This window comes from Diorhabda carinulata, chromosome 5, assembly GCF_026250575.1.
Source record: "Diorhabda carinulata isolate Delta chromosome 5, icDioCari1.1, whole genome shotgun sequence".
NCBI classification, from domain to species: Eukaryota; Metazoa; Arthropoda; class Insecta; order Coleoptera; family Chrysomelidae; genus Diorhabda; species Diorhabda carinulata.
In genome coordinates, this window is record NC_079464.1 from 11155684 (window position 1) to 11183365 (window position 27682).

The 27682-nt window shown below is 30.8% G+C and overlaps 1 protein-coding gene and 2 long non-coding RNA genes across 3 annotated transcripts; 2 read left to right on the forward strand and 1 right to left on the reverse strand.

Annotated features, from left to right (window-relative positions):
• The first annotated feature begins 279 nt into the window (after positions 1-279).
• Positions 280-5223, forward strand: LOC130894144 (uncharacterized). Its single transcript, XR_009059296.1, has 2 exons — positions 280-431; positions 5008-5223. It is a non-coding gene; the product is annotated as an uncharacterized LOC130894144 (long non-coding RNA).
• Positions 3967-26477, reverse strand: LOC130894143 (solute carrier family 35 member F6). The gene is made up of 7 exons (XM_057800749.1): positions 26236-26477; positions 22685-22832; positions 16496-16823; positions 15115-15225; positions 5726-5884; positions 5018-5172; positions 3967-4866 (listed from the first exon to the last, which is right to left on the reverse strand). The coding sequence occupies exons 1-7, from the start codon at positions 26310-26312 to the stop codon at positions 4702-4704; spliced, it is 1143 nt and encodes a 380-aa protein (XP_057656732.1). The 5' UTR covers positions 26313-26477; the 3' UTR covers positions 3967-4701.
• On the forward strand, positions 23214-23461 carry LOC130894145 (uncharacterized). Its single transcript, XR_009059297.1, has 2 exons — positions 23214-23270; positions 23424-23461. It is a non-coding gene; the product is annotated as an uncharacterized LOC130894145 (long non-coding RNA).
• Positions 26478-27682: the final 1205 nt, after the last annotated feature.

Consider the following 27682-nt stretch of genomic DNA (forward strand, 5'->3'; position numbering starts at 1 on the left):
TCCAAAAACTCAAAGATAAAAGTTTTCATGATTTTACTATAAGTATTTTGAAAATATTTTAGTTAAACATATCGTATCTGAAAACTCAAACTTAGAAATTTTCCTGATTTTACTATCTGTATTTTGCCATATACAGATAGTTTTAACTCGTCGTGGGACAACCCTGTATAAATTTTTATGTAGTATATTTTTTAGGGTGTATCGAATATTTATTATTTTGAACGTAATGGAATGATTTGGAGTTGTATAATTACAAGGACAATAAAAATAATTTGTTAGAACGTGCATTATGAATCTATCTGGTTTTATACAAAGAAAATACTGTCCATTACTGAATTTTTTTCTGATACGTTATTTTTGGACGATATTATCCAATTCCAAGACAACAATTTCTACAGTTTAATGAATGTCTTACATTTATATCCATTTTGGTTAGTATTATACTTAAATTGCAGATACACGGATATTTTCTCTAATTTCATTTTGTACATTTGCCATAAAATGAAGACTGGTAACTGCTAATTAAATAGGACTTTGTTTGTTCTTCACATAATACTTACATATAAGTTTTAATACTGCGAATTTCAGATGAACAAAAATAGGTGTTCATTGCAAAAAATTTGTCAATCATAACGGCATCAATTTTGGGCAAATTACTGCAGTTTGTTTTGTTAAATCCTGATTCCATGGCAAATTATACCTGTCTTTCAAGATTAAACTAAAAACGAACTTCATTAATTTAACAATTTAACACTTTATACGAAAATGACAGCTAAAATATATATATATATATATATATATATATATATATATATATATATATATATACAGGGTGATACATTAAGAATGTCCAATCTCTCAAACTGTAGATTCTAGACCTCAAAATATGATGATTCTGCTCAACATGCCTTATGCAAATATTGCTATTTTCCGAGATACGGGGTGTTCAAAATTTAAATTTTGATTTTCGCAATAATTTTTTATGTTTTCACAATTTCTCTTTGAAAATTGGCAATTTTACGTTTTTTGGCATGAGGAATCATAATTTGCACTCTAATTTAACATTGCTAATAGAGGGCGCTAGTTACACTTGTTTGTGTTAATTAAATCAAAGTAAACTTTTTTTGGGCTAAACTTACAACTAAAATAATAGAAGAATATTAAAAAGACAATTAAATTCTTCAAAAAAAGTTACTCTTCTTTGATTCGTGTAACTCAATCGGTCGGTTATAGAGTTATTTGCTTCTAAAAAGTTCAATAAATTTTAATTTTTTCATAAAAAAATTTCATTATTCCTTAAATATGTAACAATAACAAATTTGTAAACAAAAATAAAAAACTTCCAAGCAAATGCTCAAAATGCCCACCATTTATTACAATACACTTTATGATCTGCTTTCGTAAAGATCTCTTAATATCAAATAATCCTTGTCTTTTATTTTTAATTACATCCGCTGCTTCTTCTATTTTCTGTCGCAGTTGTGGAAGAGAAGAAATTTTGTTAGTCGACTCCTCACTGCATGTGCATAGTTGGTTTGGTGAAGCGAGTTGTTTTGTGATGAGGTTTAACTGGGTATTCGTTGTGTTAAATTGTTATTCGGTTTTGACTTTCTGTTCTTGTTCTATTGTTCTTGGAATGTTTTTGATAAAATTCGCATCTCTTGTAGTTTTCTGGGTTTGAGCCACCACCCAGAGCACATGTTGCTGGAGTGTCCTTGCTTTTTTGCATACCTTAGTGTCACGTGAGCCTCGACATTTTATGCACATAAACGTTCGGTTACAGTAAGATTTGGTATGTCCATACATTTGACATCATAAGCTTTGGGCTATTTTTTTGTCTCCTCTGGGTGGCTTAACTGCTGTTATTCTGTTCTGTAGTCCCTTTATTTCATATATGTCCTTGTTATTTATAGCTGGTTCCAGGTCTATGAAAAACATGTTTAGTGGTTCTTTGGTTTGTCTATGTTTAATGTTCACAACATTTCTGACTTTGTGGTTCATGCCCTCTAGAACAGTTTTTATATATCGTTTCGGTCTGTGGTGTTATGAAGATGTTTGATAACTACTCTGTAGACCCTGCTTTTTTGGGTTGGTATGTATAGTGAACTATGTTCGACTTATTTGCATCAGTGGGTTACCCTGTATAAATATTGGCTGCTCATTGTTATTTAAATCCAGCGAGGTTTCCTTGTGTGTACATATTTATTTTTATAGTTTATTGGTATTGTTCTTTATCACTTCACAATTATCGCAAGAAATTCACATTTCTATATGATCCTTCGAAAATCATGTGAGAACTGACCGTGAGAGTTGTGAATATTTTCATAATTCTATCTAGTCCACTAGTAAATTAAATAAAAAATCTGTAATATAAATCAACATACTTTTATTTTTATAAATTATACTTCTTTATTTCATATATAAAGTTTATTATAAAATAATCACAATTTTCCATAAAATACTGCATGTACCAAAAACAAAAAATTCCTATTTTTTATAACAAGAGCCGCGGGAAAGGGTCAAATTCCACGTTTTGACGAAGTACAAAGTTTCTGATTGATTCACCGTAAAAAAAAAATATTTTAGATCTTATATAAATGAATAAATTCTAATAATATATAGAGAAAAGTACATTATGTTACTAGGAGTAGAAGGTATCATTATTGTTCAGCCCAGATAATACTTGCACTTCGGAGACATTAGCCGAGGCTGTGCAAACTGGACGAAATATATAATGGATCTTCTGCTCCGAGTACATTATTTTTTCTTCAAGTGGAGGTGTACATTGAAATTCTTTTTTGAGACATTTTCACAATACACTTTTCAAAACTGACAAATATCAAATAAAATAAAAATATAATGATAGTTCCTGCCTAGTAGGTTACAACGCCCATAATAAGACGTTCTCATTATATTGTTGTTTCTACGATTTATGGTGCCGATAATAATGTAGATATTATTATACGCTCGAAGAAAAATATGATTTAGATTTTCCGGAAAGTGAACTTTACTTTTCCCCGCGATTCTTTAATTTTTAATTGGTATAAGCAGTATGTTAAATTCTAGTAAAATTTAGCATCAGTCGAATACAATACAATTATTAATATTTTCGTTTACATATAATTGAGTCGCAGAGTATTATCATTTTATAAAAATACATATTATAATAATGATCCTTATTGAATGTATTGAACTGTATAAATATTTAGAATTCTTGACCAAGAAAATTTAACTATGAACATGCGAATGTAGAAGATCTAGCTAAAGTTTTGATTATAAAATAACTAAGAATGAGGATTCCCTATTTGAACTTACCAGCGATGTAGAAATATATGAAATGTAATGTCAAATTTCACTATTTGTTTGGGCATAATCGTCAAGTTGTGATATTTTTTAAAAATACACCAATGTTTTGAAGGGGTATAGTTATAAGTAGTTACAAATCGCAACTAACTGCATTAAAAGCTTTCAGAAACCTTTTTTACAAACGAAATCCAACCTAACTTATTCCAAAGTTGTTATACTCTTCAATATGGAATACCTCTATCATGTACAAATGATGAAAAAAATCATTCACGATAGCTGACTAATTAACATGATATCCACATTTTGGTAGATGGCCATGTTAAATTCAATGAAGGAAACGGTTTTTATGTTAATCTGTTGAAATCACTGTTGAGTTAAGTCTTGAAGTAGAGTTGTCGAAATTTTTTCTTAACACATTTTAAATATAAATCGTTTCCTAGAAACGTGAAAGTACGATTTAAGATAATATAAGTTTAGAGCATATAAGAAAGGTCGCTGGCCTGACTCTTATTTTACTGATACTACTACAGCAGATGCTCTTCTGATCTGTCCAACAAAATACCATCCAGAGTAGTCCCATCAAGACCTACTCGACAGACGTGGCTCATGATCACAGAATTCGTCAACAGGACGTCCAGGACGTTAATTTATCGGGACTCCTTTCTTTGGAGAAGTGCAAGCCTATTGATTCAGCTACCAAGGCACATTTTTCCTAAATACTACAAACTACACAAGTTCCAGATCAATATCCACAGGCATCTTCAAACGCAGGCACCACTCGAACTACTTAAATGTAATAGGGTTTACTCTCTTGTGCTTCCTTTCTTACATAAAAAATATACACTGTTTAGTAGGTCCATTGGGTTGACAAAAAAACATAAATTTACGAAAGAAGTATTGACATTTAGCATGTCGTTTCGAAGACAAGAGCAATTTTGTTGGCAATAATTTAATAGAACTGAAGATTGTTAGAAATATCGGTTTTGATAACATTTGCAACATTTCCTAATTTTTTTAATTTAAACATATTTAGAAAAAATTATATAAATTGAATATGTAATTGGTATTAGTATCTAGTACTAGCGCCTATTGCACATATTATTGTTCTTTACTATTTCGCATATACTTCAACAGTTGATGGACAAATTGTAAGCAACCATTTGTAGTTTGCAAGGGGATAATATTGAAATTAATTCTCTAATTTTAAAAAAATATGTTTTAACCTTAATCTAAAAATAGTAAAATCCTTTGTTTATCAGAGAATTGAAGCAATTAAATAATACAGTTTTGAGTGACATACCCTTTCTCTGAGAGCTTAAATAAAACCAGTGATAATTTCCTCAAAACTGCATTCTAAATAGATATTCGTTTTTATAAAATGTCATTAGTAAGTGCTTATTGTTGTTCAACATCCTGAGCATTTCTATTAACTACAATATCTTCGTCCACTGTCCCGTATCTTCTACTACAAATACAACTTTTTATTTTTAAAAGTAAGGGATATCCGGTTATTCCATTGTAAATGCACATTCCACTTAGAAGTACGACAAAACCAACCAGCTGAAACATTTCATCAATACAATTTTATCAACCTTAATTTTAGCACTTTCATAAAGAGGGTGATAATAATTGGTAGTAAACCAGCAGTAATATTTGTTTTGTTATTTAGATCTTATAATTAATTGATATTATTATTTTAAGATTTACTCACGTTCAACCAATGGAAATCTTGATGAAAGAACGCTATACTGAAAATCCACACGAAAATTGTTCTGACACTATCCAAAACCATCCGGGTAGTAGCTGAAAGTTCTTTCGTAACACTGATACCAGCAAAATTAAAGAAAGCGATTGATATGATAGTACCTGAAATATTATGTAATGATAAATAACAATAAAGATTTAAATTTATGTGAATCGAGTCATTTATGTATCTATAACCTGTTCCAATGAAGTTATAAACAATACTGAATATAAAATTTATATAATATCTTAATAAAATGTAATACAAATTTCAAAATACGAAAAATAAGTAACTATTCATATTATTTATAATTACATTGAAATTCATAAAATAGAATTACAAATTTTGATGCAATGGCTTTGCTAATTTTTATAATTAAATGTATTTTTTTGCTATTCTGTAGCATTTGTAAATGCAGCTTTATTTTCTATTATATTAATGACTTTTTAATCTACTTTCTAAGTATTGATATGTTTGTTCTATGTAAGTAGCATTACAATATTACAAGAAAGTAACTTAATATTATTTCTTACTTATTTCATTAGTGTTCTAGATTTCAGATCACTGTAATATTTCAATATCTTTTCTTGTCTATATAATAACTGAATAGTTTTCTCACGCCCTATATCATTATTTTATCAAGCTGAATATTAAATATTTTGGTTGTATTCTTACCTAATATTGCAGTTGTAAGTTTTCCACTGTGACCCATTTGAACAAAAGCATCAATGACATCTTCTAATCGATCTCCAGAATTTTCGGTTACCGGTGGACCGGCTCTAATGAAATAGAACGGTATTTGGAGAAGGGCTAGTATGCTGAATCCAAAAAATCCTGAAATCAATTAATCATTTAAATAAGAAACCAAATTATTATTGTTATATTTATACTATAATATTTTGGATCGATTGCAGTTTGTAATTATATTACAAAAAAATTTATAAACCTAACCGTTACGTTCAACTTTAGATTGAGATGAGCTATTTCATTCAGCTTTAGAGGTACTGACAATTTTCACCAGGAATCGAAAGAGAGAGACGGTATGTGAAATTATTTTTGTGATTGTGATTACATTTAGTATTGAAAGTAAAATATTGACAAACACTGATATACTGTATACACCAACACACACAAATAAACTGTCTGTCGAGCGTTTCGAAAACCAAGTTATCGTCTTCAGAGACTGAAGGTAAATTAAGTCATTGTTACTGTTGGTGTAGTGGTAGTGTAAACGGTGTATTCTGTATGAATATCACCAACGGTTTCAATAATTCCAACTTAGTTGACAGATAAGAAAGAGAGAGAGAGAGAGATTCGTTGGATAAGGGAAAAATTTTATAGGGGGAGTTAACCCGGATATAGGATTTGCTCCCCTGCAGAGCTTGGATTGTGGTAGTTGCGTGGGGTTGTGTTGTCCTAGCTGAAAGAAGGAAAAGGGATCGACCATTGGCCAGAAGAAAAAGCTCTAGATAAGTAAAAACGGTTCTTCTCGGTTTGGGGACATTTTTCTTCATTGTCTTTTTTTGAAACAGCCGCATTATTCTCTACCGTCAGCCATTTGGCTGGTGAACCGGATTACAGGAAAACCGTAGAAGACCTGCAACACCGACGATCTAGTTGACAGATTTGATGAATCAAAAAGAGAATACAAACATAATTTACAAAAACCTAGTATTTTATTTCAAAATCTTCAGAGATCGAGGATATAGTACTTGAAGATCATTCAGTAAATTGGAAATTTGAATAAATTATATACTAAGTGTTGTAGTAACACGCCTCTAAAATATAATATTTTTAGTCGAATTTTTCAAGGAAATCTGTTTAAGCTACAATTCTTATTTTCGTCTCTCGAGCAATTGCTAAGGGTCCGATTTGGTTCAAAATTAGCATACATGGCTTTTTTGGCGGCGGATTGATGTTATTAGAGTTTGGTTGAAAACAAATGAATATTTCGAGGGGTCGCAGTGCAAAAAAGTGGTTTTTGACCTTTGCTCACCTCTGCAGGTCAAACGAAAAGCGACTGAAAAATGAAATTTCACATGTAGGTTCAATTAGTTGTGAGATGATTTCCTGTCTAAGGTCGAAACTTTCCATCTTCACCCCTCTCCATTTTATGGTCATTTTTGTTATATTTTCTTATTTTTTGGCCAGAAAAAGTTTAACAAGAGGGTTCGAACTTCGCATGCAAGTAGGGGTGATGTTGTAGAATTGTCTCAAGTTCAAAGTTTTCTTCTTCAGTTCTTCTAGCACAAAACGCCCGAAATCATTTTGATCGTTGTAATTGTTGAACTGGATCGCCTCCTATTTAATGAATAATACGAGTATGATCGTTGCTAGGGTGATTTTTTTTACTTCCCATTTTCGCAATTTCTTGTCATTATGACAATTTTTTCTTTGTTGTCAATTGGAATTGAACAAGAGGGTTCGAGACCACCGGGTCTATTGAAATTATGAATTTTAATTCGAGAGAGAGAGAGTTAACTTGTGAAATGAAAAGTTATTGAGGAATAGCAAATTTTCCATATAAAGAAATAAGATTGAGAATTGATATCATTTCCAAGAAATTCATTTTATGGAAAGATTTGTTTGTGTATTAGTTAAATTCTTCATTCGACGAAAAATTCGACTTTCGTGATGGAGCTCTGCTGCTCACGGCTTTTTTTTACCTACATAATTTCTCATACTGAACCGTCAAATTATTTCTCCATTTAACAATAACTTAATCTTATACAGTTTAATATTTTCTAAATAAAAGATAAAAATATTGATCAGTTAATGGAGCTTTTATTTCAGACATATTTAATTTCCATGTGTATCTTTTTCTCACTCGCGAAAATCAATTTTACTAGAATTTCACATTATAATTTTTTCGTCCTTAGACCATAAAAGTTAACTTGTCCATGTCTAAAAAAATTTTTTTTCCCCGAGGTTTTTTTTACATCCAATAAATTTGGTAATAGACTATAACGTCTCTCAATTACTAATATTCTAGTACTTATTGTCTGTAATGTGGGTTTAGAGATCTTTAACCCATCAAGGCCTAGTGTTGCCCAATGGCCACAGTAAATATATAATTTTACATCGCGAATTTAAAAAAACCTTTGAAAGTATTGGATAGATGGCAGCATTCTCCCCCGATTTGACTCCTCTCAATTACATTTTATGGGGTATTTAAAATTTAAAGTATATTTTAAAAGACAATATTGAGGGGGTGATAATTTATTTCTATTGTAAATTGTCAATTTGGGGAATAAAAATCTACCTGTTCCAGGTGTTTGCCATATAGTACATAATAACGCTAAAATTGTATAAAATTAGAATTCCATGTGTCAAATAACAAGAAAACTGTTTATAAATTTACACTTAATAGTATCAATCAGTTAAATAAACAGATAATAGGTGATTTGTTTACCTTGGTGATTATTATTGAGAGATAAAATTGAATCTATTCAAGTATATCAGTAGCTAGATCTTTATGATGAGAGAATGAGATTTTGATTTATATTAGAAATATTTTACAATATAGTAATTGATTTTATTAGGAATATATATTTTTGATTCATTCTTGATATTTTATTTTACAAGATGTTTATTTCTTTTTCTTCTTCTTACGTTCGCCAGGAGTAGTTGGGATGCTGAGGACCAGCTTTCATACCACCTTATAGGTGGTCGTCCAGGAGGTCGAGCTGTGTCTGGTTTCTTTTCCTTTGCAATTTTTACTAACCGTTTATTTGGCATTCTGTCAACATGGTCTCTCCATTCTCTTCTGCGACTCCTTGCCCATCTTACTACATCCTGAATATCGCACATGTCCCTTATTTCTTCATTTCTCTTCCGATCGAGTAACGTATTTCTGTTGTTCTTAGGAGCCGTTTAGTGGTTTATTGGTGTTTATGTGGTGGTTTATATGTTTATTTGAAGAAAGGGAATTGTTTTATAAATGAAAAGAAATTTTTTCTTGAATTAACGTTTTTATTAAGCCTGTTTCTAATGCATGCGACAAAATTCTGGAGGTGATTGCCCCTACGATATTTTGATGAGTTTTTCCTATAATTCCTTTTCTTGATATCACTCTTAAAAGGTGGTGACTAAAATTGAGTTTTTTTCTAGAATTTCAGTAATGCTATAAACTTGCCTTGTGCGAGTGCACTAAAATTATAGAATTTCAAGTTTCTAGCATTATTGAGATTTTAGGAAAAAAGCTCAATTTTAGACACCACATTTTAAGGGTGATATTTCTAAAAGACGCGGTTTAATTTCATACAAGCAATTTCCTCCAGAATGCTGTCGCATGAATTTATAAGCTGTATGTTTAGGATTTATAAAAAAAATTGGTGAATGAAAAAGTGACTGAATATTTTTCGCAGATTTTTGATTTGTTAACCACATTTTGTCGATTTTTGGCACACGTCAAAGATCCTGCGATTGAGTTTTACTCCCCATAAAGCGCGCGAACTACATTGTGAACACGATTATGAACACTACCAATGTGAAGCCACAAAAAGTCTACGTGCTTTTTGGTTGGAATTTTGTGTTTTTTAATATAATATATAAATAAATAAATATATAAATAGAAATCGCAATGCTTTCTACTACTCAAACCAATTCTACTACTCAAACCAAAAATATAATGAATAGCTCTCTTTTTGTAATTTGAAGATTGATTCGAAGAGGTGCAAACTACAACACACTCAAAAAGGCAATTTTACCGAAAATGCGATTCGAAAAACGAGTATTAAGTTAAAGCACTACGACAATCGAGCTGTTCCCATACAGATTTAATCGCAAACCAAGCAGAAGATACTTTTTTTGCCAAAGTGTCTACATGTACAGACCATTTAAGGGCACCATCAATATGAGGTCCAAGAAACTTGATCGAATTTGAGTATCGTAGTCATTGCTGAGTTTTAAAGCTGGTAAAGCTCCTCTATAGGTTAAAACTAAAGTTTTTTCAGTGCTCAGAGACTGTTCGAGTTCGACTAGGACTTAATAATAATGAGATCTTTGCATATGGTAGAATCTAAAGTTTGTATATTTGTACCACTTCAGGTAACACTTGTGTCATCTGTGAATAAAGTGAATTTACCATTAATTCGTAAGTTTAGGCTAGCTGACAATTTACTTGAAACTTTGCCATTAAGTCTTAGCAATTGTTTTCGACATTCAAGGTAAGATACAAACCATTTTAAGAGAATACCTCGGATGCCATAATATTCTAGTTTGTTAATCAGAATTTCATGATCAACACAATCGAAGGCCTTAGCGAAATCACAAAAAACTGAAGTCGTATAAAATTGATTGTTAAGTGAGGCATATATTTCATTGAGAACAGAAAACGTATCGTCTTTCAAGGGTAATAGACGGTTTTTCATTTGTCGTTCAATTAACTGCGATAGGATTGGTAATAATGCAATAGGATGATAGTTACTAGTGTTATTTTTCTCACCACCCTTGTGCAGGGAAACAATTATAGCCTTTTTTGAGACAGCTAGTGAAAAAACCCGTTTCAAAGGATTTGTTAATTAGATAACATAAAACGGTATGGTTTGCTCTAACTCAAATATATCTACAGGTCTGAGGAAGAGACTGTCACTGATTATTTTAGAAGGAACAAGGAAAGAAAGTGCATCATAACTTGAAGATATTTTAGAACTAATACTCTTACTTACGTTCACGAAATAATTGTTAAGTTCGTCTGGGTCGAGGTTAAAAGTGTTTGATGAATGAGGTCTTCGTATGCTGTTGCTAGCAGCCGGAGGGGCGGATAGGGGAGTTTTCTCTTGGGCTTTGAGCCGAGGGGCCGTATATTGATGAGCTAGGGGGCAAGAAAGGTTTATTTGGCAGCGGATTTGTTTGATTCGATGGTATGAACCGCAAAGCAGGCTTGGAGATCATTTAGACGTACATTGATGCCATATTTATACAATAATGATTTTATGAAATAACTTTTTACTTCATTTTTTGATTCATTTTTTATATACAACAGTTAACTTACCGTTTACCGTTTTTGATAACATGAGAATTCCAGAGTCTATTCACACGGTAAGACATGGTTTTATAGATGATATTACTTTACAAACACCTGTTAACGTAAAACGCTTAGTAGTAGATAACTTAGAAAATTATGAGATAACAAATCCACAAGGAAATTTTAACGAGTGAGTTATTCGAACAGAACATTTGAATTCTGAGGAGAAACAGAAGATTTTTAAATTATGTAAAAAATTTAAAGACATATTTTATGACGATAAAACGAGTTTAACGTTTACTTCCGCTATGAAATAAAAACAAAAAACGAAAATCCGATTTACGTTAGGAGTTATAGATACCCTAAGTAAAGCAGGAAGAAATAGTTAATAGTTAACAAATGTTAAAAAATAAAATTATTAGAACTTCTACATCTTCTTATTCTGCACCCGTATGGATCGTTCCAAAAAAGCCGATTCCTCCGGTAAAAAAAAATTCCGAATGGTAAGTGATTACCGAAAACTTAAACGAAAATACGATAGACGATAAATATCCCATACCAAAAATTGACGAAATTTTAGACAATCTAGGTAAAGCTACTTATTTCACAACTCTTGATTTAACCCAAGGATTTCATCAAATCGAACTCCGCCCCAACAGCCTTTACTGTACCACATGGTCATTTCGAATGGGAATGAAGAATAGCACAGCGACATTCAAAAGTTTAATGGACAATATGTTGAGACCCTTCCTATATAAATCCTGCTTTGTATACATGGACGATGTAATCATATTCTCTAAATCCATTCATGAACATCTCGTTCATATTGTCGCTATTTTCGAGGTTTTTAGAAAGAATAAATTCAATTGGACAAATCCGAATTTTTTAAGAAGGAGGTTGCTTTCCTAGTACATTTAGTAACCGTCGATGGTATCAAACCAAACCCTACCAAAATAGAAGCTATTCAAAAATTTCTTTTGCCAAAAACTGTTAAATAGATCAAATCATTCCTAGGATTATTAGAATATTATCGGAGATTCATACCGAACTTCGCTAAAATCACATCCCCATTCACCAGATGCATTCGAAAAGGAACAAAAATCGACCCCACCAATCCCAACTATTTGGATTGTTTTGAGAAATGCAATGCAATTATTAGTTAACGCCCCTGTACTTCAGTATCCCGATTTTTCGAAATCCTTTGTTCTAACTACAGACGCCTCGAATATAGCCATTGGATCTGTACTTTCACAACACAATCACCCTATCGCCTATTATTCCAGAACTCTAAACTCAGCAGAACAAAACTACTCCACTATAGAGAAGGAACTCCTTGCAATCGTAGATTCTTGTAAGCATTTCCGTCCTTATCTATATGGTCAAAAATTTTTAATCAAAACAGATCATAACCCTCTCGTCTGGATCTATAAAATCAAAGACCCCACTACTAGATTAGCACGTTGGAGACTCAAATTAGAAGACTATAATTTCGAAGTAAAATATAAAGTAGGAAAAGAAAATCAAATAGCCGATTCTCTTTCTAGAGTACACATAAATGAGCTTACAGATAGTTCAAACTGCGCTGAACCTCCAGACAGCGACGATATTTTTGACATTGACGAATTCGATAAGCACCAATCTTATGACAATACACAACACACTTCAATAGAAAATCCTATCACGGGAATCTTAATTTCTGAAGAACCCATTAATTTATCGACAAATCAAATAAATTTCATAAGTGAATCACAGAATCATGATATAATTTACAAAAAAATATTTAATAAACATAGATACACGGTAAATTTAACTCAAAATTGGCAATCTGAAATAGTAAATACTTTTAAAGACATTTTACGACCAAATCAGAAATTTGAAATAAAAATAAATCACGAATTTAGACCTTACTAACTACTTTGGAGAAAATTTTGATTCAACAGTTAAAGCTATTTTTTGCACGTCAATATTAAAAGACATCGAAAATGAACAGAAACAAATAGAATGCGTAAAGATATATCATTCTGAAAATCATAACGGAATATTAGAAACTTATAAACATTTACGACATCAATTTTATTAGCCTTCTATGCAAATTTCATTAATAAATGCGAAATTTGCTTAAAAAATAAATATAAAAGACACCCATATAAGCTTCCGCAATTAGGATCATTACTCAAAAACCTTTTGACATTCTACATATAGATTTGTAACAGAAACCTATATTTGACTATTCTAGATTCATTCTTAAATTATGGACAATGTTATAAAATACCAGATAAAACATCAATCTCGATATTAAGCAAACTGCGACACTATTTTTCACATCATAACTACCCAAAGAAAATTGTAGCAGACAGTGGTACCGAATTCAATTCATCTCTTATGAAAGAATTCTTGAACATGCATAAAATCGAAATTCATTACACGACAGTAAATAACTCTTCTTCGAATTCTCCAGTCGAAAGATTCCATTCAACACTTTCCGAAAAAATAATAACTTTAAAAGAACAAAATCCAAACGATCCTTTTACCCACGCTGTATTGATTTATACAACTATACACCCAAAGAAACAAGAAAAAACCAAAATCATTGAAAAAACCGGAAATCAAAAAGACACTAGTAGCTATCTGAAGTTTGTTAAAAGAATCCGACAATTGACTGACAAAAAAACTCATGACACAACTATAGATTCAAACTTATTGGTCGAAACCTTAATTATTGATCCAATTAATTTCTTCAAAACTCCTATCTCACTCCTATATGCCCAATATAATCACCTACGTGAACAAGCAACTGATGACCTTCATAAGATAACGCGTAAGCAAAGGAAAGCACTTTTTAATTTTCTTCTCTCTCGTTCGGTCAATCCTTATATACTAGATTTAATAAATTGTTGATGAAAATAAATAATAATAGCATTGCAATTGTATCTGCTGATTTAGACGGTTGTATTGCTCTTCATAATGAAATAATTAATCTTCAGAACGTAAACGAATTCATTATTAAACTAATTAGAACAATCACCCTCTCCCATTTAGATATAACAAATATTGAATTATTCACTTTAAAAGAGTTGCAATTTACGCCAGAGATGCCCTTCTTATCAACGATGAACAACCCCATGAACTCATAGAATATTCTAAATCTTTTTCTTTTATCTGCGTAACCTCCAATACAATGCTCATAATAATCAAGATCCCAATCCTTTATATCAACCCTTATCCTACATTCAGAATTTATCCTATACTCAATGGAGATCACATTATGTTGCTGCCACCTGCTAATTTCTATGCCAACAACAGATGGTATGAAAAATGTATTGGTCGAGACGAAAATATTATTTGTACAAATCCTATATCATCGAGATGCCTAATTCCAAAAGTTAATAACCGCACCAAATGTAAAGCAACCGAAAATTTTGTGCAGGAAACATCACAAGTCATATTAATAGGAATAGTCCATCCTATTAAAATCCCAGATCAATTGATCCGATCAACCAGTGTCTTGTTAACTGAAGAACCAATTGTTATTTTAAGGTGTTCTTTACACGAAGAAAACCATCCAAGAAATTTTCGTTCCAGAAGCCGTACCCATGAAACTCACATCAGATCATAAAATCAAGATAGAAAAATTGAAAATTCCAGAAACTCATGGTCAAATTCAATCAATAGAGCCGTTGAATAAACTACCCCAGATTTCTACAGGGCTCGGTGCCGCATCTATTAATTTATTAATCTCTGTTTTAGTAATTTTATTGAAGAAGAAAAGAAGAATTTTAAAATTCCTTTTTGGACCCAAGCTGCAACCAGCCCAGGTCCAAGTATTAGAAGAAATATTACAAGACATTTCGAAGACTTCGAGGACGAAGTCTTAGCCAAAGGAGGGAGGGATTAACAGAACAAATGCTTTTCACGACTTTTGTAAGTAAGTAGTAAGATCTTTATTGTAACCTTTGTTGTAGTAAAATCTATTTAAGTAGGTACTATTCAAAATCCAAAAAGTTTGTAATAAGTGAATTTTTGAAAATAAAATATTTTTAAGAATATATAAAGTTTTGACAAGTTTAATCTCTAAACAAATTTTTCCAAGACTTACCTTCCCAACCGACAGCTTGTAATGGTGGAATATCCTGTCCAGAAACAAATTTTTCTTCTACCACCATTTGAACAGCTTGAATAATTTGTGCTATGATTATTAACATGTCACCTAAAATAAACATGTTTATAATATTGTAACAGATAAATACTTTTAAGAATTTTGTATGGTGTGAAATGATATTGATTGAAACTATTTGCTGAGTAGGTTTTTTCAAAATGCCAGTGATAACAAAAATAATGCTTGCTGTAATAAAATAATTTGCTAAGAACTAACTAATTCTAGATGTGGACTTGAGGTTTAAAGAACATTTAAAGATACTTTTGCAGAAAAGTTATGCTAAGATGAAACTCTTGTATATGAACAGGTCTATTCTCAATTTTAATGAGCATATTTTTAGCATTTAGCATGTTTTTACCTACTGTAATATGTTTACTATCCTTGTCTTCACATGGCATCGAAAAATCGTATGTAATATGTATAAAACTTGTGTTGTAGATTTATTTTTAAGCGAAGAAAGTATGACCATATTTTGGACAAAATTAAAGAATTAAATTGGTTAAAAATGTCGAATGTTGCGAACATTCATTTTATGTGTCTTCTTAAGAGAGTGTTAAAACATTCTATACCTGTTTATTTGAGAGAAAAACTAGTTTTTTGTGCAAAAATTCATAATGTACATGTGAGGCATAAAAATCTGTTAACAATGCCTCAGCATAAATATGTGCTTTTTTAAAGAAGTTTTACGTGTTTTGCTGTCAAAGTTATAATGCTCTCCACGAGGAACTTAAATTGTGTGGTTTAAATTCTTTTAAATGTAAGTACAGAGCAATTTTGTTAAATAAGTATAACTAACTTCTTTTTGGGTTTTTGTAATTATTTAATTAGTTTATAGTTGAAACTGTACACAGTTCTTCTGCATAGATAAGTGGCTGGAAGTGATTTGGTGGAAGAATAACATATATCTTAAATCTGGCTACTCCAGTTGCATTATGTCTGTATATTGAAAACTTTGTTAATTGTATTGTGTATACATATTAGACAAAAAATAAAAAAAACTGGTCTATAATATATATGAGACACAAAATCATGAAAACAAAAGAAACAGAGGAAAGAACGAGACATCAAAATATGTAGGTCACAAAAGGGAAACAAGGACTGAAAGCAGCTGAAGGAGAAGTCTGGCTTCAGCTAGGAAAGATAAAAGGGTGGGTTTTTAGCTGGTAGGCGTTCGGGCAACCGAACGAATCCAGCACACCTGAAACCGCTTCCCAGGAGTCTTTAGATTTTCCTACCCGCAACAGAAAAAGGTTTATTCAAAATAATATTTTTTACATAGTTGTAGTGTATAAAAATATATCTACAAAACAATAAAACTCACCTGTAATAACGTCGTTTGTTCCATGACTACTGTTTGTATCTTTATAAATAAAATCGGCTGCACCGACCAGCGCCAATCCAATTATAATTAAAACTATACCCGACCATTGCTTTTTGGTTAAGACCCTTTGTAAAAATGCAGTACTAAGTAACCCTACAAAAACTATCACAGATCCTCGGAACATTTGAAAACTTGATACATATGTTAAATTCAGTCCTATGTACATAATTGATGTCGCTGTCATGTCGCACATAGCAGGTATGAAGAGAATTAACGGATTGAAGTTTCTATTGCCTTTAGTTAATTCGTTCACATCTTCTGTACCATCCTAGAAGATTTTGAAATATATTTTTAATTGCGTATTCAAATTTTTTTCATTTATAACAGGGTGATTGATTGCTGTGTCATATCAAAGTTACTTTTTTTTAAATGAAACACCCTATATTTTATTGCATATTTAGAATTACTTTGACTTCTCCATTACAATATTATAGGGTTGTGATGTGTTCTACGGGGTATTTAAAAAGTAATAACCAATTTCCATAAAAATTGTAACAAGTTCAATGTAAAAGAAATTCAAGAATGAAGCTCTGTTGTGACCACAGCATTCGAGTAGTAGTAAAAATTATTTATTCCGTTACTATTCATTGATTCTAATAAAGGGCGAATCAAAATACTAATAAATTATTTTCTCGGTTTTTCCAAATGAATCACCCTATATTTCAAGTGAGTATCGAAAAGTACTATCAACATAATTCTTTTCTTATCAAACATTCCCTATACCTAAAATTATTTGTTCTTAAGATATATTGACTTTTTTGTGCAAAATGATGGTTATATATCTACGAGGGTTGGCAACAATGACGTGAATATGTCAAATTTGATATTGCCATCATAAAGTTTGACATTTTTAATGGTAAACGTACTGACAACGTGTTGTCATACGAATGCTATTTGAGTTGTATAGAGGTACTTGAAACACTCATCTTAGTTAAAAAACAGCAGCGAGCCGATCGCCTCGCTTCGACTTTTGGTGATGAAGCACCACCATCTCGAGACACCGTGTTTCGCTGGTTTTCCGACTTCAATTGTGGTCGCACTTCGCACATCGAGTATACATCGATGTTTTTCTATTCAATAACTATATTTGTCTCTTTTAATTATATTCCTTAGCAATTCCTATTGGAATACTGGAATAATGATAATCCACTGGAAATTTGGAAAGATTACAAAGTAGTTTCCAATATTGCATAAAATCGCCTTTAAATATCTAACAATTATGGGCACATCTTTTCCATCTGAAAGACTTTTTTCGCAAACGGCGCAGGTGATGACTCAACAAAGAAACAGATTGAAGAGCAAAATAAACTTTTTTTATAAAGTATTGATAAGAAATATTAGGATATTTAAATAACTCATAATTTTTTTATCTTTTTTGTCTACAACTTATTTGTCAACTTTTAAAATGTAAAACCTTTTAAATACAGACTGATTCATTTAAAAAAACCTAGAAAATAATGTATCCACCCTGTATCAGATTAACGTAATAAATAATTTTCGAGAATTTTTACAATTCGAATGCTTCGGCCGCAACAGAGCTTCATTCCTGAATTTCTATTACATTGTATAGGGTATTGAAGTATTGAAGTGCAGGGTATTGAACCCTATATTATTGTAATTGAGAAGACAAATTTTCTGAATGGTATCTCGAAGGACAAAAGAGACCTAGCAGATAATGCGGCGTGCAGATTGTGTTGCACAAAGGACGATACCTCTATCTACATTCTCTCGAAGTGTGAAGCACTAAAGAACTCCGTAGCACTACATCTGGGAGCGCTCGAAATAGAAGATGAAGATATCTGGCAATTAAGCCATTCCACATTCTAGACTTTTTGAAAGGAGTGGGATTAATGGATCAACTGTAAACACTAAGTTCTCCAGTATCGCAGCAAGAAAGGAGGACACAATAGGTCCTTTGGGACCTATTGTGTATTGAGACAGTATGAAACTTTTGAAAAAATTGTTCTAAGATTGAGTTAATTTCAAAAAAGGGAATAGGTACTTTTATAAAATAATAAATGAAATTTAATTAAAATTGTATGTTCAATTAATTGCTGAAAGTGAAAATAAAAATTGTCAATTGAATTAGAGTTAAAGAAATCCTAGAAAATTTCATAATTTATAAAATAGTATAATAAATAAAACAAATTTATTTTCTGCAAATATACCTTTGGACTTTAAACTTTTTTATATCGATATTTTATATCAATCTCTGCTTTATGTGATTAGTACATTAAAATAATATTATGTTAATCAGATAAAATAACAAACTACTTAGAATATCTAACAATCCCATTCTTAAATTGTCCTCTATAGATAATACTGTGTCAAGTATATTTGAAGACTTTTCTAGTATAAAAAATTACAATCAAATACCAACGATAACATTGGGAACTACATGGAACCATTATGATATATACATAAATTTTAGTTATTATGTATTTTGTGAAAAAAACCTGGAACATATCGATTATAATTCTTAGATTGAAAATTTACAGTATGAAATTATTATCCCCCTCCAGCATCTGTGTTATAAGCACTCACGCGAATTTTTTTTTGAATTTGGTGCAATCATAACTGATTGCACCTCAGGGGTTATTTTGTTAGTTTCTTCCGTTATCCTAACTTTCAAATCAGCATTATTGTCTGGTCCATTAAAATATACTTTAGAAATAATCAGGTATTTTCGTATCTGTTCTACTAAACATCAGGAAAAAATCTTTGAATATAATAAAATATCATTCAAAATTAATTTTCTCAGTAATGATTGCATCAAATTTAAAACAACTTTATACAGGGCGTTTCAAATAAGGTGATCCCGTCTTTAGGATAGACACAAAACTGAAAAATACTTATTTGGTGTTTGCTCAGTAAAAAAAAATAACATAAAATAGAATTCAATTAGAGTATGTGTTCAAAATGTTCTCCGTTTTCACGAATACACAAGTCTATCTTTTTTTCTAAAGAATCCATTAATCCTCTAAACGGTTGGGAATTAGCTATGAGGTCATCAAAGTGACGTTGAATTCTGTCTTTTAATTCTTGAGGTGAATTTACCTCTGTATGATTTTTAAATCAAAATATTCCTAAACGGTACACAGTATCGAGTTTTATCAAGAATACCTTTTTAGTGTAAAATTAAATAATGTTCAAGTTCACTCGAAATTTTGCTTAATAAATCTAGTAATGAAGAAGTTATGTTGAATATTACGTGGTAAAAACGAGCCGTGTAAATAGCGCCCTCTATCAGAGTCAGACATAAAAACAAATTCATCGCATGTATCAGCTACCAAAACGTATTCGTATAAAATTTCAATACAATGTTGCTAGAAGTTGCGGTAAAATCTTAAAAAATGAGTATAATTTGTTTTTATTCAACGCCCTTCATCTTGAATACGAAAATTTACTACTGAACAAACTTCAAACAGGTATGTTTCAGTTTTCTATTTATCTTAGAGACGGGATCACCTTTTTGTGAAACACCCTGTATTTATGTGTATGCCGGTATAGGGGTGTATACATTACTTAAAAATTACAGTGCAGTCGTATAGTACCGAAATTAATCTAATATCTTATACATTGGCTCTCTTGTTCATGTACTATAAATGTAGATAAAAGAACAATAAAATTTCATTATTATTATTATTATAATATTAAGAATACAAAGCATACAAAGCTCTTCTTAATCAACTGACTTTTCTTCCAGAGAAAATATTTGGTATGAGCTGAGTAGAATGGTCAACGATCTATATAAAAAATATGTAATTTTATGTGCAAAACTGACCCATTTGAATTATTTCTTCTAAATAATACCTAGAAACTTATTTTATCTTTCACTTCTGGACATCTACTACCTATTATCAGGTGTTGCCTAATTTTTATAAATAATATCGATCTAGAATATTTGAAATATCGTTGATTACTAAATATCATTTAAATGCTTAAGAGTCAGAGGTTATTAAAGCCATATAAAATAAAAAATTCTGATCAATCACTACAGGATATTTATGAGTTTAATGATACCGACCATAATTTTATCTAATATTTATGAATTGATTTGTATTATTCATAGTACAACCTTTTAGCCATTGTGAGCAATATATGTAAGTTGCTATTGCTTTATAAATTTCAGAAAGACAAAATAATTTTCATAAAACTATATATTTACTAAATGTTTCTCAGAGAATTTAATATTTTGACTGCTCATTAAATATATTTTATAATAATTAATTTACACTATAATTCTATTATTTGGACAAATGGCTAGCAGAGTCAAGTTGAGCAAATCTGTAAATATAAATTTCATTAATCAGAACAATAATAAATCCCCCTAGAAACCCTGAATCATTAACAAAGAAAAGTTGTCTCACAACCTGTCTGCACTAGTATACATAAAATCGAAAACAGAAATTTCAAAAAATAAAAAATAAACTATATACAGTTGTTGATATAGTAGTGATAATAAAAGGGCATAAAGATATAATCTCTACCGGGATATGAACAGTCCTTGATTCAATTATAAACTGGGGTGATAAAGAGCAACTCTCGATTAACCCCAGTAAAACATCACTAGTCCCGGAAGAAACTGAAACATATTCAAAGACTAATCTGTCTAGGTATTACAGAGACAATATCAACCTGCATTACTACATACAGCCTTAGAGGCGCTTCTAAGCCTGAGTCTTCTTTACCTCATAGCAAAGAAACATGTATTTAGTGACTCTTACAGGCTAATCCAGATAGTAAAACTACAGCCAGGAAATCTGATAGATCATCTAGGGATTCTAGAGCTAATAAAGCTAGAAATCCATGACAAACCAATGAGCCAAATGCATAGCATATTGGACAAAGATACCTCATTCGAAGTGGTAATCAATGACCACCAATCATAGGTCAACAAAAACCTTCTACAATCTTGATATGTATCAATAGATTGGCATAATTCAATTTAGTATAAAGTAAGATATTATATGTATTATAATTATTATTATTATTAAGCCAAATTGTTATTTTATACTATCTAATATAAAATTGTGGCGCTTTGTCCATAAAATTGTGAAATTTTCTAATAACAGTAAAACTTCTCTCTCTCGCCCTCTCTCTCTCTCTAGGAATACCACTCACTAAAGTTGCTAGCAAGAAAGAAATGTGCTAAGTAGTGCTTGAATAGAAAGCTCTATGTGCATTTTATATACATTCTCTCAGATAGCCAAGCTTCCAGGCCACCAGGATATACCAGAAAATTAGGAAGCGGACATCTTTACCGAAAAGGGGCAACAACTCCATACCTCCAAAGCCCTACTGTGGCCCCAAGAGATGCCATATTAATAACAAACTGAATGGATGATCAGAAACGACATGAAACTGGTGGTCACTGCCCCGTCAAATACCATATTATGGGCGACGATGGGCATGGCAGAGGACGGCGACTGTAGATTCTGTGAACAACCATGGAAACAAGAGAGCATCTACTCTGCGAATGTCCTTCCAATTTTGCTAAAAGGATTAAGTACCTTGAAGGAGTAGTACTACCACCACCTAGGGAAGTGGCCTCCTTTTGGAGGAGTCTATGTATTTTTGGAAACATAACAATAAGATTTAGAGTCTTGTACAAAATATCTTCTAGGTATAGGTGCAGAGTGGCTGTAAAGCATGAACAATTTCCCAAAACAATCTACAAATACAGTTATTTTACTTATAAAAAATTATCCTTCAAATAAGAGTAACAAATACCTAATCTTTATTTGTAGATGCAATCCAGGTTTGAGGCTCTATATTCAAGTATCAATGGAACACCTAGTAAAAGTAATTTTTCCAATATCAGAATCTGGAGTCTCATGTGCTCAATACTTGTATTCACATTTATACAAGCTTAGTTTATATTATTTTATAATTATTCTGGTTTTGAAGCCTCTTATGATTTCTTAAATAAGCTCAGAATTTTCCTGTCCTTGTTGACTATCCTGGTTGGATAGTCAAAGACAGAAATATAGTCTAAGGTAAACCAATTACTGAAAATTTATTTGGATTTTTGTAATATTTTAATTTAGATTAAAATTACTGATAGAAGTATGGATCAGATTTCAATGCTTAAAATGACATGTAAATTTAAAAAAAATGCAAACTCACCGCTCTTCTGCTATAATATTTGTACAAGATTTTAAATGCCAGCAGACAAGTCAGTTCTCCTATAAACATACCACAGGCTTGGAAAAATGGATGATTAAATAACTTTTCTTTTCCATACCTGTCTACGGATTTTATTGTATCAGCCCATCTAAAAATATAATTATTATAATGGAATCCCAACCCTAAATAAATAAAATAATTATAAGCCACAAAATTAACATAATTGGGCGTTTTTTAATAAACTGGGCAACTCATTGTCCCAGGCTAATTTTGTTAAAAAAAATAAAAGAACGTAAATATTTCAATTCCAAAAATCAATACCTTAATCTCTACCTTTGCTTAACATAAAAAATCCACTAAAGTAAATTATTATATTAAAAAAACGTTTTTATATACAGTCTATATTTTAAATTACATGTCACATAACCGAAAGGTTAAACAACGCCTTTTATGCGTGTAACGAAACGCAACAAGTTTGAAGTTTGCGCGATTACCGCCATTACGACCCGAACGCTAACTTATTTAGTAGTGTTCGAGCGTCCATCTGTGGAAGCCGTGTTGTAACCTGACAGCCAACAGTCCTCTGGTAAGGATCATTTTAATTCTATTTATGTATTTTATATCAATTACATTTTGTACTACAATGAAATCAAATTAAACAGTCCACTGTCTCTCTACAGGACAGGGAACTGTTACAACATCCAGGGGACTGTCTAAATTATATTTGTTATTGTTTTAGTTTTGCTTTGAATTAAAGAAGAGATTCTACAAAAAAAAGGGAACAAGAGCTAAAAAGATATGAGAAAATTAAAAACGACCCTCAGAAAAGGGAACTAGAAAGCTTGTAGAAAATATGACTCCATAAGAACACATAAATGCCAAGAAGTGGAAAGAGTATTGCACCAAGTATTGTAATAAGAAAAAAGTATTAGCAAATATTACTAAATCATTTATCAAAGAAAATACTTTAGATTCTGATGTATCTTCTTCATGTCAAATGACAACACCTAAAGTTGCTGAAATAATTGATAAAAATAAAGAAAAGATACTTAAATATAAAATAAAGAAGAAAAAAGATGAAGAAATGCAGAAGAAAGTGTTGAAGTACAAAAAACGTTTATCACGACTGAAAAAGAGTATAAATCCAAAGCCTAAAGATACACCAAATTCAAAGTTACAAAAAATGGCAAATACTCCAGAATCAAGGAAAGATCTAGTCAAAAAGCACTAAGGCTGGACCTAGTTCTGCTATAGTCAAGTATTTAAAACTGGAGATTATATTGTTGTGAAATTGCTTGGCAGAACAAATATGGAATATAGAAATGCGATCATAATTGACAAGATTGATGAAGAAGATGGCGAAATCCGGGTTATATTCTTAAAGCTCTGTGATAATAAAGGCCGATTATTTAGATACGATGATGATGATGTGGCAGACATTACAAAGGACCAAGTGGTACAGAAGCTGTCTAATCGCAATATAGTTTTAAAAGGCAATAGAATGTTTTACAAGTTTGATTCAGACATTAAATACTGTTTTTTTTACCTATTTATGCTATATTTTAGAAATAACTAATTATTTTTTCGAAACTGATACTCTAGTGTAAGTTTCAAAGTACAAGAAGTCCTTTCATATATGTGATTTTAATTAATAATAAGTAAATATTAAGATTACAGTGCTAAGTACAATATTACAAGTACAAGATAGTTGATTCTTTAATTTTTATTATTTAGTTAATTCTCCAAAGTTTATAATAGTAAAAAACATTTAATTTCGATACTAAATTTGTTTTTTTTTTATTTAAGTCCCCTGGCTTTAACAACAGTCCCTTGTATACATTATTCAGAAAATGCATAATATTTTCTAAAGTAATGGGAATATTTGTGGTTCATCTGCTCTATATTAATAAATAGAGGGATACTTGTTCCCTAAATAAAATTTATTATGTTATGAGTAACAAAGTTGCCTAGACAGTTCCCTTAGAACAAGTTACCAAGTTTACACAGAAACGCCCAATTATTCACCTTGATATATGGGTGATTCCATTATAACTGTGATATTCAATGTCCTGTATTGTTTTTTTGTACTAGTCATTAATTAATAATCAATTAATAAAAATTTTGTGTTAATTGAATAATTCTTAAGATATTTAAACATTATTTTTATACAATATAACTTGCCACTTAAAGAAAACTTATACTACATCACTTGAATGTCAGTACCGTGTCATGTCCATTCCTAGAATTTACCGATAAATTATTAATTTTTTTTGTCGTAACAAATGATTTAAACTAATTACCTTATAAATTCTAATGTTTATGATCAAACTGAGGAAAATTGATGCACTTGTTGTTTAATATCTTAAGTTACCATGTCAGTACCGTGGATAAATGAGTCAGTACCGTGGAACTCAAAATCCGACATTTGTGTCTTGCTCGTGATACTTTGAAGTTGTAGTAAATTCCTCTTAGAGTTTTATTTTTACAGTAAAATAGATGAATAATATGCATAAAAAAGTTAGAAAAGTTAAATTTTAAAATCTTGAAATTTTGAATACAAAAAATCACAGTTAGAACGGAATCACCCATATAAATCAATATTATTTTAAGTAGTAATCATTATTTTTTGTTATTTGCAATATTTATGCCAGATTTATACTTGGAATTTAATCCATTGAAAATGTTATTTACCTATGGCTTTTGGTAAAGTGCTGACCATTCTTTTTATTACTGCCATACCAATACTCACAATTACACGGTGAAACACACATTTGGAAAACTAAGGTCTCTGAATATGATAACTTGGATACAGAAACGAGTGTTGGAAAGTGTAATTGTGAGTGTTTGCGTGAATGTTCAGTACAAATATCAGCAATGGCCCTAGAATTTACTACATAGATGTAATGAGATTGTCATTTAATACAGGGAGTTGAAATCAATTTTATCACTCCCATAATTTTTGTTACTATAAATGTTAGTGTTTTTATTTGTTTTGTTGATTCATACTATATGTAAATGAGCATTGCTAATTTTAAATTAATTTAAAAACTTTTTTATTTTAATTTACTTGAAGTTTTAATCACATTATCAAATATTAAACTTTAGATGATTTAAATTTTTAGTGAACTTTATTATAGTATTAAATTAGGGATACACCTAATGTCGTAAGAGTTTTTGATATGATCCAATCAAAATGTGCGAAAATATTTGTCTTAATTCAAATAAGCATATGAAATTAGGATTAGATTTAAGAAAAAAATCTTATTCAATATAGATATACCTAAATGTTTTTATAATAGTATTTACATTCAAAGACGAAGAAAAAATAGACAAATCTATTTATTTCTATGAACCCTGAAATAATAGATTGTTTGTATCATTTTCAACTTATTTATTTGAAATTAGGTGGATGTTAACATTATAATATTACTAGAATGCATTTCCGAGAATTTATCATTGATATCAGAACAATACTTCCCGTCCTTCAAATTAATACAATAATTTGTTGCTAAGCATTTCAAAAGTTTAATTGGGTTCAAAATCATACATACTTTGTACTTAGTGAATTGATACTACCAGTTATAACCATAAGCAAAGTTAGCAGTATTTGACGTTTCGTCCATGCCATCTTTTTGACTTCAATCACTCTACCTCATAAACACAATAAAATTAAATACTGATAAGTGACACTAGAGTAACATAAATATATATAAAATTAGAAGTTACTAAACACAATAGCAAACCCACTTAAAAGTGTTTGTGTTATGTCATTTTTGTCAATTTGAACAAGTGTAAAGTAGATCGCAGCAATTTTTTTAATAAAATAAATTTCACCAATAGATGTCGTGAATAAATAACAGCTCTGTTACAGGTCTCTTTATTATTATGTTACCTTTATTGATTAATGCAGAAGTCAATTAATAGGTGTCGGGAGCTTCTTTGAGATAGCAATGCCACTTTCTTTAAAATTTAACCTGATGCTAATGTGGCGCAACCCTTATTTAACTCATGACAGACTCTTTTTCATATACACAGATTGTTCTCTTTCTCACTAGCCTCCATAATTATTATGTTACCCTTATTAACCAATGCAGAAGTCAATAAAGAGGTGTCGGAAGTCTTTTCAAACTCTGTGAGATAACAATACCGGAATTGCTGTATTGTATTAAAGGTAGAGGTAAGGAGAACAATCTGTGCATATGAAAAAGAGTCCGTCGAAATGTGTTAAATAAGGGAGATGCAATATTACCATTAGGGTAAGTTTCTATTGGGTTATATTTACTACATTATTTTGTACAGCTCAAATCTTTGCAATTTTTGCTTGAGTCAAAAATTATATTCATTTTTTAATTCGACATACTTTCAATTCATCTAAATATGCTACAATCATAAATACGACATACATACATTTATCATATTCAGGTGGACACTTTTTCTACTTTTTTTTCATAACTAATACTCCTCGTTATCTCTACCCTCCATTTTCTATTACACTCGTTATAATACAAACAGAACTATTTAATTAAAAAAAATTCAAATCAATTGGTTTTGACAACAGGATAAAATAGTGATAAATGTCGTAGTAAAGATACTAAATTGAAGATTTCCGATAAGCTGATTACAAATATTTAGTCAAAAAATTTAATTTTTAAAAGCAGGATGTTTCTAAATTCAGGAGATAATAGATGGTACGAAATTAAGATAAGTCTTTCCTATAACAAAATTTCCTCAACCCAGGCTTTTCCGTGATATCACCCTTAAAAGGTGGTGACTAAAATTACGTACGATCACTGAAAAAACATTTTGAAAATGGTGCTCTATAATCTCACGGGGATTCTCGTCTGCCCATAAGTCATTATTATGAAAATTTCTGATAGATAGTTTTGAAAAATGTATTTCTTCGTAAACTATATATTATTTAAAAATTCATGATTTTGGCGCATTTCGTTCACAAAATCTTGCTCGTTGAGGAAAATCTTTAAATAAAAGAGCTTGAGC